Source organism: Salvelinus fontinalis, chromosome 19 (assembly GCF_029448725.1).
Source record: "Salvelinus fontinalis isolate EN_2023a chromosome 19, ASM2944872v1, whole genome shotgun sequence".
Classification (NCBI taxonomy): domain Eukaryota; kingdom Metazoa; phylum Chordata; class Actinopteri; order Salmoniformes; family Salmonidae; genus Salvelinus; species Salvelinus fontinalis.
Genome location: NC_074683.1, coordinates 32,623,724 through 32,638,203, shown reverse-complemented (window position 1 = coordinate 32,638,203; position 14,480 = coordinate 32,623,724). Strand labels below are relative to the sequence as shown.

Genomic DNA, 14,480 nt, shown 5'->3' with positions numbered 1-14,480 from the left:
AGGCAAAAATTATTATTTTCTTTAAGTGAGAGACTTGAATTGTCTTTCAAGAGCATTATAGCATTGACTGTAATAGCAAATTGTCCATTTCCAAAACAGACACACAGAAACACTCAGGTCTCATAAGCCTGAGGTCTTCAGTGTTTTGTTATTGCAGTTCAGCGGTGTTTACAGACCAAAACACATCAGCAGCACCAGAAGCTCACAAAACAACATGTTATCAGATATTTTACAGGCGTGCGTGCCTGCTGCGTGTGTGTACATGCATGTAGCTGTGTGTGTGTGTGTGTGTGTGTGTGTGTGTGCGTGCGTGCGTGCGTGCGTGCGTGCGTGTGTGTGTGTGTGTGTGTGTGCATGCGTCTGCAGGTACTGTAGGGTTGTACTGTGAATGTCTCCAGTCACATCACTAATTCAAGTCCAGGGAGCAGCTCCTACACTCTTAATAAAAAGGGTTCTCAGGCTGTCCCCCATAGGAGAACCCTTTTTGGTGCCAGGTGAAACCCTTTTTGGTCTTTTGGGTTCCATGTAGAACCCTCTGTGGAAATGGTTTTACATGGAACCCAAAAAGGTTCTACTTGGAACCAAAAAGGGGTCTTCAAAGTGTTCTCCTATTTTAGGTTCTAGATCGTTGAATATCAGCAATCTGCTCGCTGCTCCTTTTATTTGATTTAAACCTTTATTTAACGAGTCAATTAAGAACAAATTCTTATTTACAATGACGGACTACCAGAAGGCAAAAGACCTCCTGTGGGGACGGGGGCTGGGATTAAAAATACAAATAAATGTAATAAAAATATAGGACAAAACGCACATCACGACAAGAGAGACAACACAACACTACATAAAGAGAGACCTAAGACAACAACATAGCATGGCAGCAACACATGACAACACAGCATGGTAGCAACACAACATGACAACAACATGGTATCAACACAACATGGCAGCAGCACAACATGGTAGCAGCACAAAACAGGGTGCAAACATTGTTGGGCACAGACAACAGCACAAAGGGCATGAAGGTAAAGACAATAATACATCATGCAATGCAGTAAGTGTCCATAATGGAGTCGTTGAATGAAGAGATTGAGATAAAACTGTCCAGTTTGAGTGTTTGTTGCAGCTCTCCATGCTGCTCCCCCATGCTGGCACAGCCACAGTACACTCTAACAAATGGCCAACTATCCAGCAGACTACTGCAGAACCCTGTAGTGCAGTCTCCACTGAACCAGACAATACAAAGGCAATGGAGAGAGAGGGAAGAGGGAGGGAGAGAGAGAGAGGGAAGAGGGAGGGAGAGGGAGGGAGGGAGAGAGGGAAGAGGGAGGGAGAGAGAGAGAGGGAAGAGGGAGGGAGAGAGAGAGAGGGAAGAGGGAGGGAGAGGGAGGGAGGGAGAGAGGGAAGAGGGGGGTAGAACAAAGGGCTAGAGTGAGCCTGCTGCTTCAATTATAATATGTTGTATTATGAAAAAGCAAATAGGTATTTCTTGGAAAGTAAACATTGTGTTGAATGTGTTCCCAGCAAGTCTAAGTGTGTGTGAGACCTTGGATACAGCATTTACAATAGGACAAAAGGAGCATTGACTAGGAAGGTGAATGCAGCATAAAATGAGTCCCTGACTAGTCTATCTGTGTCCCAAATGGCACCCTATTTCCCATATAATGCACTACTTTTGACCAGTGGGTAGAGAATTTCCAGCAGTGACAACTCACTGGTGTGTGTGTGTGTGTGTGTGTGTGTGGTTTCTAACTTTCTCTCTGTCAGCACCTCATAGTGAGACCTGTTTTCCTATACCTTGTTTTCCTCATCTAGCATTCTCTTTCTCGCCATCTGTCTTTCTCTCTCTTCCTCATCCTCCTCTTTCTCACTCTTCCTCATCCTCCTCTTCCTCTCCCTTCCTCATCCTCCTCTTTCTCACTCTTCCTCATCCTCCTCTTCCTCTCTCTTCCTCCTCCTCCTATTTCTCACTCTTCCTCATCCTTCTCTTCCTCTCCCTTCCTCATCCTCCTCATCTTCCTCTCTCCTCCTCATCCTCATCTTCCTCATCCCCCTCTTTCTCTCTTCCTCATCCTCCTCTTCCTCTCTTCCTGTTGTTTTAACTGCTGTGAAGACTGATCTCTTCCTGTTGTTTTGATTGCTGTGAAGACTGATCTCTTCCTGTTGTTTTGAGTGCTGTGAAGACTGATCTCTTCCTGTTGTTTTGACTGCTGTGAAGACTGATCTCTTCCTGTTGTTTTGACTGCTGTGAAGACTGATCTCTTCCTGTTGTTTTGACTGCTGTGAAGACTGATCTCTTCCTGTTGTTTTGGCTGCTGTGAAGACTGATCTCTTCCTGTTGTTTTGAGTGCTGTGAAGACTGATCTCTCAGAGAGGTGGCTATCTTTCAGTATCACTTCAAAGCTTCACACTGCAGCAGAACAGACTGGTCCCCTCTCTTTCTCTCTTTCTCAAAGACTGACTGAGTGGGCTGGGTGAATGACAGACTGACAGACAGAGATAGAGAGATGGAGTGAGTGGCATAATAACATTATGAAACCCCAAGGGACACATCTGGAGATTAATCATAAATCAATCAAGTTCTGTCTCTGATCCAGTTCTTTACAAAGAGGAGAGTAAGCCTGCTAGCATCCTTGTATAGAAAAGGTTTATTTATTTAACTAGGCAAGTCCAATTCTTATTTACAATGACGGCCTACTGGACCAATTCTGCGGTGCCCTATGGGACTCCCAGTCATGGCTGGATGTGATACAGCCTGGAATCAAACCAGGGACTGTAGTGACGCCTCTTGCACTGAGATGCAGTGACTTAGACCGCTGCGCCACTCGGGGTTAGCTGACAACGTCAGGGAAACGATGCACACGCTTCAATGGGGCTGAAGGATGTGTGTTGTTATGGTTCTGGTTGGCCAGGCAGCTAGCAGCAATGACAAGAAGCTGCCATGTGGGGAATCGTAGGTGGCTCATTTCAGCTCGTTGTATCTTGTTCATGATATTGTTATTGTCTTTTTTTTAGATGTTTTGACTTATATCACGTCTATGCTAATATGGCAAAAAATTCGCTAGCTATCTAACCAACAACTGTAACGATGTATTTAAATGACAACGAGTGCTCATTGTGCAAATGTACAGTACATTCAGAAAGTATTTAAATCCCTTGACTTTTTTCACATTTTGTTACATTTTGTTATTCTAAAATTGATTAAATAGATTTTCCCAACATCAGTCTAAACACAATACCCCATAATGACAAAGCAAAAACTATATATTTTTTTAATTTTAGGATGTATAAATGTATGTATAAAAATATAAAAACCTGGAAATATCACATTTACATAAGTATTCAGACCCTTCACTCAGTACTTTGTTGAAGCACCTTTGGCAGCGATTACAGTCTGGAGTCTTCTTGGGTATGACGCTACAAGCTTGGCACACCTGTATTTGGGGAGTGTCTCCCATTCTTCTCTGCAGATCCTCTCAAGCTCTTCCAGGTTGGATGGGGGAGCATCGCTGCACAGCTATTTTCAGGTTTCTCCAGAGATGGCGCCAACGGAGAGGGCTGCCTCGCTTCTAGTCCTTGGGAAACTTTGCAGTATTTTTTTTTCTGTATTATTTCTTACATTGTTAGCCCAAAAAATCAAAATGTTATTACATACTGCACCGGGAAGAACTATTGAATATCAGAGCGACATCAACTTACCAGCATTACGACCAGCGCTACCACCCACTGCTTCCGAGTATATTACTCGCTAATGTCCAATCCCAAGATCAACGAAATTCGGGCAAGGGTTACTTTCCAGAGAGACATCAGGGATTGTAACATACTCTGTTTCACGGAAACATGGCTCTCTCGGGATATGCTGTCGGAGTCGGTAAAGCCACCTATATTCTCGGTGTGTCGCGGGGGTGTATGTTTCATGATTAACAACTCATGGTGTAATTGTAACAACATACAGGAACTCAAGTACTTTTGTTCACCTGACCTAGAATCCCTCACAATCAAATGCCGACTGTATTATCTCCCAAGAGAATCCTCTTCCGTTATTGTCACAGCCGTGTCTATCCCCCTCAAGCTGATACCACGACGTAACTTCACTGGACTTTATGCACTGGACAAGAGAAATACATATGTAAGAATGCTGTTCATTGACTACAGCTCAGCATTTAACACCATAGTACCCTCCAAGCTCATCATTAATCTCGAGGCCCTGGGTCTCAACCCCGCCCTGTGCAATTTGGTCCTGAACTTTCTGACGGGCCGCCCTCAGGTGGTGAAGGTAGGAAACAACATCTCCACTTCGCTGATCCTCAACACTGGGGCCTCACAGGGGTGTGTGCTCAGCCCCCTCCTGTACTCTCTGTTCACCCATGACTGCGTGACCATGCACGCCTCCAACTCAATCATCAAATTTGCAAACGACACAACAGTAGTAGGCTTGGTTACCAACAACGACGAGACAGCCTACAGGGAGGAGGTGAGGGCTCTCGGAGTGTGGTGTCAGGAAAATAACCTCTCACTCAACATCAACAAAACAAAGGAGATGATCGTGGACTTCAGGAAACAGCAGAGGGAGCACCCCCCTATCCACATCAACAGGACAGCAGTGGAGAAAGTGGAACGTTTTAAGTTCCTCGGTGTACACATCACGGACAAACTGAAATGGTCCACCCACAAAGACAATGTGGTGAAGAAGACGCAACAGCGCCTCTTCAACCTCAGGAGGCTGAAGAAATGTGGCTTGTCACCTAAAAGCCTCACAAGCTTTTACAGATGCACAATTGAGAGCATTCTGTTGGGCTGTATCACCGCCTGGTATGGCAACTGCATCGCCTGCAACCACAGGGCTCTCCAGAGGGTGGTGCGGTCTGCACAAATAATCATCTAGGGCAAACTACCTGCCCTCCAGGACACCTACAGTACCCGATGTCACATGAAATCCAAAAAGATCATCAAGGACAACAACCACCTAAGCCACTGCTTGTTCACCCCGTTATCAACCCTGAAGGTGAGGTCAGTACAAGTACATCAAAGCTGGAACCAAGAGACTGAAAAACAGCTTTGATCTCAAGGCCATCCGACTGTTAAACAGCCATCACTGGCACAGAGAGGCTGCTGCCTACATACAGACTTGAAATCATTGGCCACTTTAATAAATGGAACACTAGTCACTTTAATAATGTTTACATATCTTGCATTACTCATCATACTATTTATTGCATCTTAGCCTATGCCGCTCTGTCATTTCTCATCCATATATTTATATTTATATATTCTTATTCCAGTCCTTTACTTAAATGTGTGTGTATTAAGTATCTGTTGTGGAATTGATAGATATTACTTGTTATCTATTACTGCACTGTCGGAACTAGAAGCACAAGCATTTCGCTACACTCGCATTAACATCTGCTAACAATGTGTATGTGCCCAATAACATTTGATTTGATTTGAGATGTTCGATCGGGTTGTCCTGGCTGTGTGGGTAGGGTTGTTGTACTGTTGAAAGGTGACCCTTCACCCTAGTCTGAGATCCTGAGCACTCTGGAGCATGTTTTCATCAAGGATCTCTATGTACTTTGCTCCATTCATCTTTCCCTCGATCCTGACTACTCTCCCAGTCCCTGCCGCTGAAAAACATCCCCACAGCATGATGCTGCCACCACCATGCTTCACTGTCCGGATGGGGCCAGGTTTCCTCCAGACATGACGCTTGGCATTCAGGCCAAAGAGATCAATCTTGGTTTCATCAGACCAGATAATCTTGTTTCTCATTGTCTGAGTCCTCTAGGTGCCTTTTGGCAAACTCCAAGTGGGCTGTCATGTGACTTTTACTGAGCAGTAACTTCTATCTGTCCACTCTACCATAAAGGCCTGATTGGTGGAGTGCTACAAAGAGGGTTGTCCTTCTGGAAGGTTCTCCTATCTCCACAGAGGAACTCTGGAGCTCTGTCAGAGTGACCTTCGGGTTCTTGGTCACCTCCCTGACCAAGGGGAGGTGACCAGTTTGGCCAGGAGGCCAGCTCTAGGAAAGGTCTTGGTGGTTCCTAACTTCTGCCATTTAAGAATGATGGTGGCCACTGTGTTCTTGGGGACCTTCAATGCTGCAGAAATGTTTTGGTACCCTTCCCCAGATCTGTGCCTCGACACAATCCTGTCTCGGAGCTCTACGGACAATTCCTTGGACCTCATGGCTTGGATTTTGCTCTGACATGCACTGTCAGCTGTGGGACCTAATTTTTTCCTTTCCAAATGTCCAATCAATTGAACTTACCACAGGTGGACTCCAATCAAGTTGTAGAAACATCTCAAGGATGATCAATGGAAACAGGATGCACCTGAGCTCATTTTCGAGTCTCATAGCAAAGGGTCTGAATAGTTATGTAAATAAGGTATTTCTGTAGTTTTTTTTTCAACCTGTTTTTGCTTTGACATTATGGGTGTATTGTGTGTAGATTAATGAGGAAAACAATTAATGTAATATATTTTAGAATAAGGCTGTAACGTAAAAAATGTGGAAAACGTCAAGGAGTCTGAATACTTTCCGAATGCACTGTATAATGTTTTCAATAAACATTTGAAGATTAAATATAGTTTACATGTTGTCAACAATCTAAGCTGACTCCGTCTGCTTTGCCCCATAGTTACGCACGCGTTGGTTTTGTTGCTAGACAGCCAGCCCGTCTATAGAGGTTTGTGCTGGCGTTCAGCACCATGGACAGCATCATGCCTGCGCAAAGGAGAAGAGGGTATGTTAAGTACCCTGGATAGAGGCAGATCAACTGTAGGAGGCAGTTGAGAGGGAGAGTAGAGTAGGTTCAGAACCTTGGACAAGTGCAGAGGAGGGGTTGTCAGAGAGTTAGTTCAGGAACCATGGAGAGCAAATGAATTTTATCTGGCTTTGCTGTGGACAGAAAAGCTGACTGAGAAAGTTCTCCCAAGTGCTTAGATAATTTGTTATGTTCACACAGCCACACAAGCAAACCTATTCAAAAGACCCACCCCAGTGCACAAACAAACACATTGATAAAGACATATATTCACACACGTTCCACTACATACTGACACACTCGTCACACAAATCAGCACAAGTACACCCTATATTCATCCATTCTGTTCCACAAATCATTTACATTGACATGTTAGTCATTTAGCAGACGCTCTTATCCAGAGTAGTGAGTGCCTACATTTTCATACTTTTTCGCACTGGTCCCCCGTGGGGAAGCGCCATGCTCTACCAACTGAGCCACACGGGACCACGTCCTAGAAAGGCTAGCTTGCCTAATGACAAGCTAATTAGGCAACAACTGATGTGTTACATTCCTAATGATATTTTTTTCATTCAGTTCACTGAGGCTACCCAGAAACATGCATTACCAGTGGGCCTGCATGGCTCTCTGACAGGTTGGGTCAGCTTCAAGGTGTGTGCGTACATTGGGTCTGCATGCAAGGCTCTCTGACAGCCTAGCTCAATTACAAGGTCAAAGCTACAGCTACGTCCCCAATGAGTGTGTTTCTGTGGATCACTGTCCACAATGTATTATTCATATATTAATCTCTTCTTTTTCATTTCTCCTCCTCTCTTTCTCTCCCCTCTCTATCTACCTGTCCTCTACCCCTACATCTCTTACTCCCTCTCTCTTTTCTCCTCTTTCTCTCCCTCTCCCCCTCCCTCTCTCTCCCCCTGTCTCAGGTTGGCTACACGAATTGGGAAAGCGTCTGGGCACCCCTTATTTCGTATCTCCCCTGGCCACTCTGGCTCCTGATTTGCTGCACCCTGCAATAGTCGACTCCCTCCATGCCAACAGCAGCCAATGGAATGTGTCTGGGTCGGAGCTGGCGGGGCGGGACTCGTGGAACTCCAGCCAGTGGAACGTCACATGGATGGGGGCGGGGGCTGGCGGGGTGGGGGTCAGGGTGGGTCAGGGTGGCGGGATGCTGGGTGGGGGTCCATCAGTGAGGAGCTCCTACGTGACGTCGCTGTACTTCGCTCTCAGCAGTCTGACCAGCGTGGGCTTCGGAAACGTCTCAGCCAACACCGAATCTGAGAAGATCTTCTCCATCTGCACCATGCTCATAGGAGGTCAGTCCCTGGAGATACGACAGGAACATTATTGGTTAGTGAGAAGGTCAGCTTTCAGTGGTGTCAGGGGATAGATAAAACATCTGCTGTGTGCCTCCTCTCCTGTCCCTCTCTGGTGTATTTTGTGTATAACTATACCACTGATTATATAGCTATTCAACAATGACTATGGCATATTGTCATTAGCTAAGACATAACTGAGAGTTATGTCTCTCTCTCTCTCTCTCTCTCTCTCTCTCTCTCTCTCAATACAATTCAATTTCAATTCAATTTAAGATCTGTATTGGCATGGGAAATATATGTCAACATTGCCAGAGCAAGTGAACTAGATAATAAACAAAAGTCAAATAAACAATAAAAATTAAACATTACACTCATAAAAGTTCCAAAATAATAATGACATTAGAAATGTCATATTATGTGCAAATAGTTGAAGTACAAAAGGTAAAATAAATAAACATAAATATGGGTTGCATTTACAATGGTGTTTGTTCTTCACTGGTTGACCTTTTCTTGTGGCAACAGGTTTTGTGGCAACAGGCAATTTTGCTCCTGTGATGGTACACTGGTATTTCCCTCAATAGATATGAGTGAAAAATTAGGGTTTTTTTTCGAATTCTTTGTGGATCTGTGTAATCTGAGGGAAATATGTGTCTCTAATATGGTCATATATTTGGCAGGAGGTTAGGAAGTGCAGCTCGGCTTCCATCTCATTTTGTGGGCAGTGTGCACATAGCCTGTCTTCTCGAGGGCCAGGTCTGCCTATGGAGGCCTTTCTCAATAGCAAGGCTATGCTCACTGAGTCTGTACATAGTCAAAGCTTTCGTTAAGTTTGGGTCAGTGGCAGTGGTCAGGTATTGTGCCACTGTGTACTCTCTGTTTAGGGCCAAATAGCATTCTAGTTTGGAAAGAAATATATGTTTTTTGCCAATTTTAACCGCAGACTTGTTGTTTGTGTACATGGATTTTATAACACTGTATGTTTTTCCCCTAACACCACTTTCCATCAATTTGTATAGCAGACCCTCATGCCAAATTGAGTCAGAAGCTTTTTTGAAATTAACAAAGCATGGGAAGACTTTGCCTTTGTTTGTCAATTAGGGTGTGTAGGGTGAATACGTGGTCTGTCGTACAATAATTTGTTACACAGCCAATTTGACATTTGCTCAGTCTATTGTTTTCACTGAGGAAATGCACAAGTCTGCTGTTAATGATAATGCAGAGGATTTTCCCAAGGTTGCTGTTAACGCGTATCCCATAACCTGAAAGGCCGCTCAACAAGGAAGATGCCACTGCTCCAAAACCGCCATAAAAAAGCCAGACTATGGTTTGCAATTGCACAAGGTGTAATGCCCGGGGTGTAGTGGAGGAAGGAGTCACACGCAGGAGACAGAGAGTTCAGAGTAGCGTTCTAATTTAATACCACAAGCAGGTGAACACGACGCCACTCTAAAATGAATGCTCCACCACATAAACGAGAACACGAAATACCAATGAGATAACGTACACGAACCGTGACACACAAGCATGTACACAAAACAATCCCGCACACCCAGCAGGCCGGGCTGCTGGGTAATAAAGCTCCACAAATCACCCTAACCACAAACAGGTGTCAATAATCAACAAAAAGGGAGGGGGAGGAAAAAGTCAGTAGCAGCTAGTAGGCCGGTGACGACGACCGCCGAGCACCACCCGAACAGGGAGGGGAGCCACCTTCGGTGGGAGTCGTTACAGTACCCCCCCCCCCCGTCCTCGAGGACGACCCGGAGGGCGAGGCGCAGGGCGATCCGGATGGAGGCGATGGAAATCCCTCAACATCGATGGATCCAGAATGTCCCCCACCGGGACCCAGCACCGCTCCTCCGGACCGTACCCCTCCCAGTCCACGAGGTACTGCAGGCCCCTCACCCGGCGTCTTGAGTCCAGAATGGCTCGTATCCTATACGCCGGGGACCCCTCGATGTCGAGAGGGGGAGGAGGGACCTCCGGTACCTCACCGTCCTGCAGGGGACCAGCTACCACCGGCCTGAGGAGAGACACATGAAACAAGGGGTTAATACGATAATAGGATAATAGGAGCACACCCAGCAGGCCGGGCTGCTGGGTAATAAAGCCCCACAAATCACCCTAACCGCAAACAGGTGTCAATAATCAACAAAAAGGGAGGGGGAGGAAAAAGTCAGTAGCAGCTAGTAGGCCGGTGACGATGACCGCCGAGCACCACCCGAACAGGGAGGGGAGCCACCTTCGGTGGGAGTCGTTACACATGGGGACAAAGATCGTACTTTTTGGAGAAATGTCCTCTGGTCTGATGAAACAAAAATAGAACTGTTTGGCCATAATGACCATCGTTATGTTTGGAGGAAAAAGGGGGAGGCTTTCAAGCCGAAGAACACCATCCCAACCGTGAAGCACGGGGGTGGCAGCATCATGTTGTGGAGGTGCTTTGCTGCAGGAGTGACTGGTGCACTTCACAAAATAGATGGCATCATGAGGCAGGAAAATTATGTGGATACACGAGAAGAGAGGGTGTAACAGGGATCGGACCAACACGCAGCGTAGTTGGTGCTCAACATATTTAATAATGATAAACAGTGAACACTTAACAATTACAAAATAACAAAATGTGGCAAACCGATACAGTCCTAGCTGGTGCAGAGAAAACAGAGACAGGAAACAACCACCCACAAACCCCAACACAAAACAAGCCACCTATATATGATTCCCAATCAGAGACAACACAAAACACCTGCCTCTGATTGAGAACCATATTAGGCCAAACATAGAAACAGACAAACTAGACACACAACATAGAATGCCCACCCAGCTCACGTCCTGACCAACACTAAAACAAGCAAAACACACAAGAACTATGGTCAGAACGTGACAGTACCCCCCTCCTGAGGTGCGGACTCCGAACGCACCCCCTAAAACTCTAGGGGAGGGTCTGGATGGGTATCTGTCCGCGGTGGCGGCTCCGGCGCTGGACGAGGACACCACTCCACCATTGTCTTTGTCCCCCTCCTTAGCGTCCTTTGAGTGGCGACCCTCGCCGCCGACCTTGGCCTAGGAACCCTCACAAAGGGCCCCATCAGACTGAGGAGACAGCTCCGAACCGAGAGGTAGCTTAGGACAGAGAGGTAGCTCAGGACAGAGAGGCAGCTCATGACTGGAGGGCGGCTCATGACTGGAGGGCGGCTCATGACTGGAGGGCGGCTCATGACTGGAGGGCGGCTCATGACTGGAGGGCGGCTCATGACTGGAGGGCGGCTCATGACTGGAGGGCAGCTCCTGACTGGAGGGCGGCTCCTGACTGGCTGGCGGCTCTGGCAGCTCCTGACTGGCTGGCGGCTCTGGCAGCTCCTGACTGGCTGGCGCTCTGGCGGCTCCTGACTGGCTGGCGGCTCCTGACTGGCTGGCGGCTCCTGACTGGCTGGCGGCTCCTGACTGGCTGGCGGCTCTGGCGGCTCCTGACTGGCTGGCTGGCTGGCGGCTCAGACGGCTCGGGACAGACGGATGGCTCAGATGGCGCTGGGCAGACGGATGGCTCAGATGGCGCTGGGCAGACGGATGGCTCAGATGGCGCTGGGCAGACGGATGGCTCAGATGGCGCTGGGCAGACGGACGGCTCAGATGGCGCTGGGCAGACGGACGGCTCAGATGGCGCTGGGCAGACGGACGGCTCAGACGGCGTTGGGCAGGCAGGCAGCTCAGACGGCGCTGGGCAGGCAGGCAGCTCAGACGGCGCTGGGCAGGTAGGCAGCTCAGACGGCGCTGGGCAGGCAGGCAGCTCAGACCTGCTGAGGCGCACAGTAGGCCTGGTGCGTGTTGCCGGAACTGGTGGTACCGGTTTGTAGACACGCACCTCAAGGCTAGTGTGGGGAGCAGGAACCGGGCACACTGGACTCTCGAGGCGCACTATACACCTGGTGCGTGGTACCGGCACTGGTGGTACCGGGCTGAGGGCACGCACCTCAGGGCGAGTGCGGGGAGAAGGAACAGTGCGTACAGGGCTCTGGATACGCACAGTAAGCTTGGTGCGTGGTGCCGGAACTGGTGGTACCGGGCTGGAGACACGCACCACAGGGAGAGTGCGTGGAGGAGGAACAGAGTTCTGGAGACGCACAGGAAGCCTGGTGCGTGGTGTAGGCACTGGTGTTACTGGGCTGGGGCGAGGAGGTGGCGCCAGATATACCAGACCGTGAAGGCGTACAGGAGCTTTTAAGCACTGAGCCTGCCCAACCTTACCTGGTTTAATGCTCCCCGTAGCCAGGCCAGTGCCGCGAGGTGGAATAGCCCGCACTGAGCTGTGCTGGCGAACCGGGGACACCATGCGTAAGGCTGGTGCCATGTACACCGGCCCGAGGAGACGTACTGGAGACCAGATATGTTGAGCCGGCTTCATGGCACCTGGCTCGATGCTCACTCTAGCCCAGCCGATACGTGGAGCTGGGATGTACCGCACCGGGCTATACACACGTACAGGAGACACCGTGCGCCTTTCCGCACAACACGGTGTCTGCCCGTACTCTCGCTCTCCACGGCAAGCCCGGGAAGTTGGCGCAGGTCTCCTACCTGACTTCGCCACACTCCCCTTTATCCCCCCCCCCCCCCCTTCCTGGCCAGCCGTGTTCCCTCATAACACCGGTTCCCCTTCGCAGCTGCTTCCGCTCTCCTAGCTGCCTCCACCTGTTCCCATGGAAGGCGATCCTTACCAGCCATGTGTAGCAACCCTTTCCGTCCAACACCTCTTCCCAAGTCCATTCCTCCTGGTACCGCTGCTGCTGCTGCTGCCCGTTGCTACGCTGCTTGGTCCGAGATTGGTGGGTGGTTCTGTAACGGCAGCCTTCCCTCTCTTCACGAGAAGAGAGGGTGTAACAGGGATCGGACCAACATGCAGCGTAGCCAGTGCTCAACATGTTTTATAAAACGATAAACAGTGAACACTTAACACGATACAAAATAACAAATGTGGCAAACCGATACAGTCCTAGCTGGTGCAGAGAAAACACAAAGACAGGAAACAACCACCCACAAACCCCAACACAAAACACGCCACCTATATATGATTCCCAATCAGAGACAACACAAAACACCTGCATATGATTGAGAACCATATTAGGCCAAACATAGAAACAGACAAACTAGACACACAACATAGAATGCCCACCCAGCTCACGTCCTGACCAACACTAAAAGAAGCAAAACACACAAGAACTATGGTCAGAACGTGACAATCTCAAGACATCAGCCAGGAAGTTAAAGCTTGGTCGCAAATGGGTCATCCAAATGGACAATGACTCCAAGCATACTTCCAAAGTTGTGGCAAAATGGCTCAAGGACAACAAAGTCAAGGTATTGAAGTGGCCATCACAAAGCCCTGACCTCAATCCCATAGAAAATGTGTGGGCAGAACTGAAAAAGCCTGTACGAGCAAGGAGGCCTACAAACCTGACTCAGTTACACCACCTCTGTCAGGAGGAATGGGCCAAAATTCACCCATCTTGTTTTGGGAAGCTTGTGGAAGGATACCCGAAAAGTTTGACCCAAGTTAAACAATTTAAAGGCAATGCTACCAAATACTAATTGAGTGTATGTAAACTTCTGACCCACTGGGAATGTGAAGAAAGAAATTAAAGCTGAAATAAATAATTCTCTCTACTATTATTCTGACATTTCACATTCTTAAAATAAAGTGGTGATCCTAACTGACCTAAGACAGGGAATTTTTACTCTGATTAAATGTCAGGAATTGTGAAAAACGGAGTTTAAATGTATTTGGCTAAGGTATGTAATCTTCCGACTTCAACTGTAGGTCCCCCAGTACCAGGTCCTTCGAAGTGCTCATGGATGCTCTCTATGCCCCAGAGTTTAGAGAATGCAGGCTTAGACTACATCTCCCATGAGGCCACACCACAGAGAACAAGCACTTTCCTGGTCCCATTTTGGGGGATGATTAAAAATGGAAACATTCTCCTCAGATTTAAAAACAGCAACGTTTTGGCAGTAAACTGCCTTTTCTAGGACTTCTTGCAAATGGAACAACTGTCAATAATGTAACTAGAGAGTGGTGAATGTTTGCATTCCAAATGGAACCCTATTTCACATGGTTCTCTATGGGCCCTGATCAAAAGTAGTTCACTATTTAGGAAATAGGGGGCCATTTGGCATGCAGTACTTCCAGTCTAGTTCTTATTCAGTTAGAGTGGGGCAGTAAAGGTCTGTTTCATGAGAGAGAGATGTAGTGATTTTTAGGGGTGGGTGCATTGATGAGAGAGGACATATTCTCAGGCCACTTTAAAACCAAGTGTGGCAGCCACATAGACACACCCACACAACCCCCCAGATACACAACACACAACCACATACACACATACAGTACATCCTGCCCATTGTCTGATTAGAA

At 47.7% G+C, this 14,480-nt stretch overlaps 1 protein-coding gene across 2 annotated transcripts in view; it reads left to right on the top strand.

Moving 5' to 3' along the window:
• The window catches only part of LOC129816629 (potassium voltage-gated channel subfamily H member 3-like), a 209,465-nt gene that overhangs the window by 138,669 nt on the left and 56,316 nt on the right, over positions 1-14,480 (top strand). For both annotated transcript variants that reach the window (XM_055871344.1, XM_055871345.1), the window contains one exon: positions 7,685-8,074. In XM_055871344.1, the coding sequence (XP_055727319.1) occupies positions 7,685-8,074 (390 nt within the window). The remainder of the gene's footprint in view (positions 1-7,684; positions 8,075-14,480) is intronic.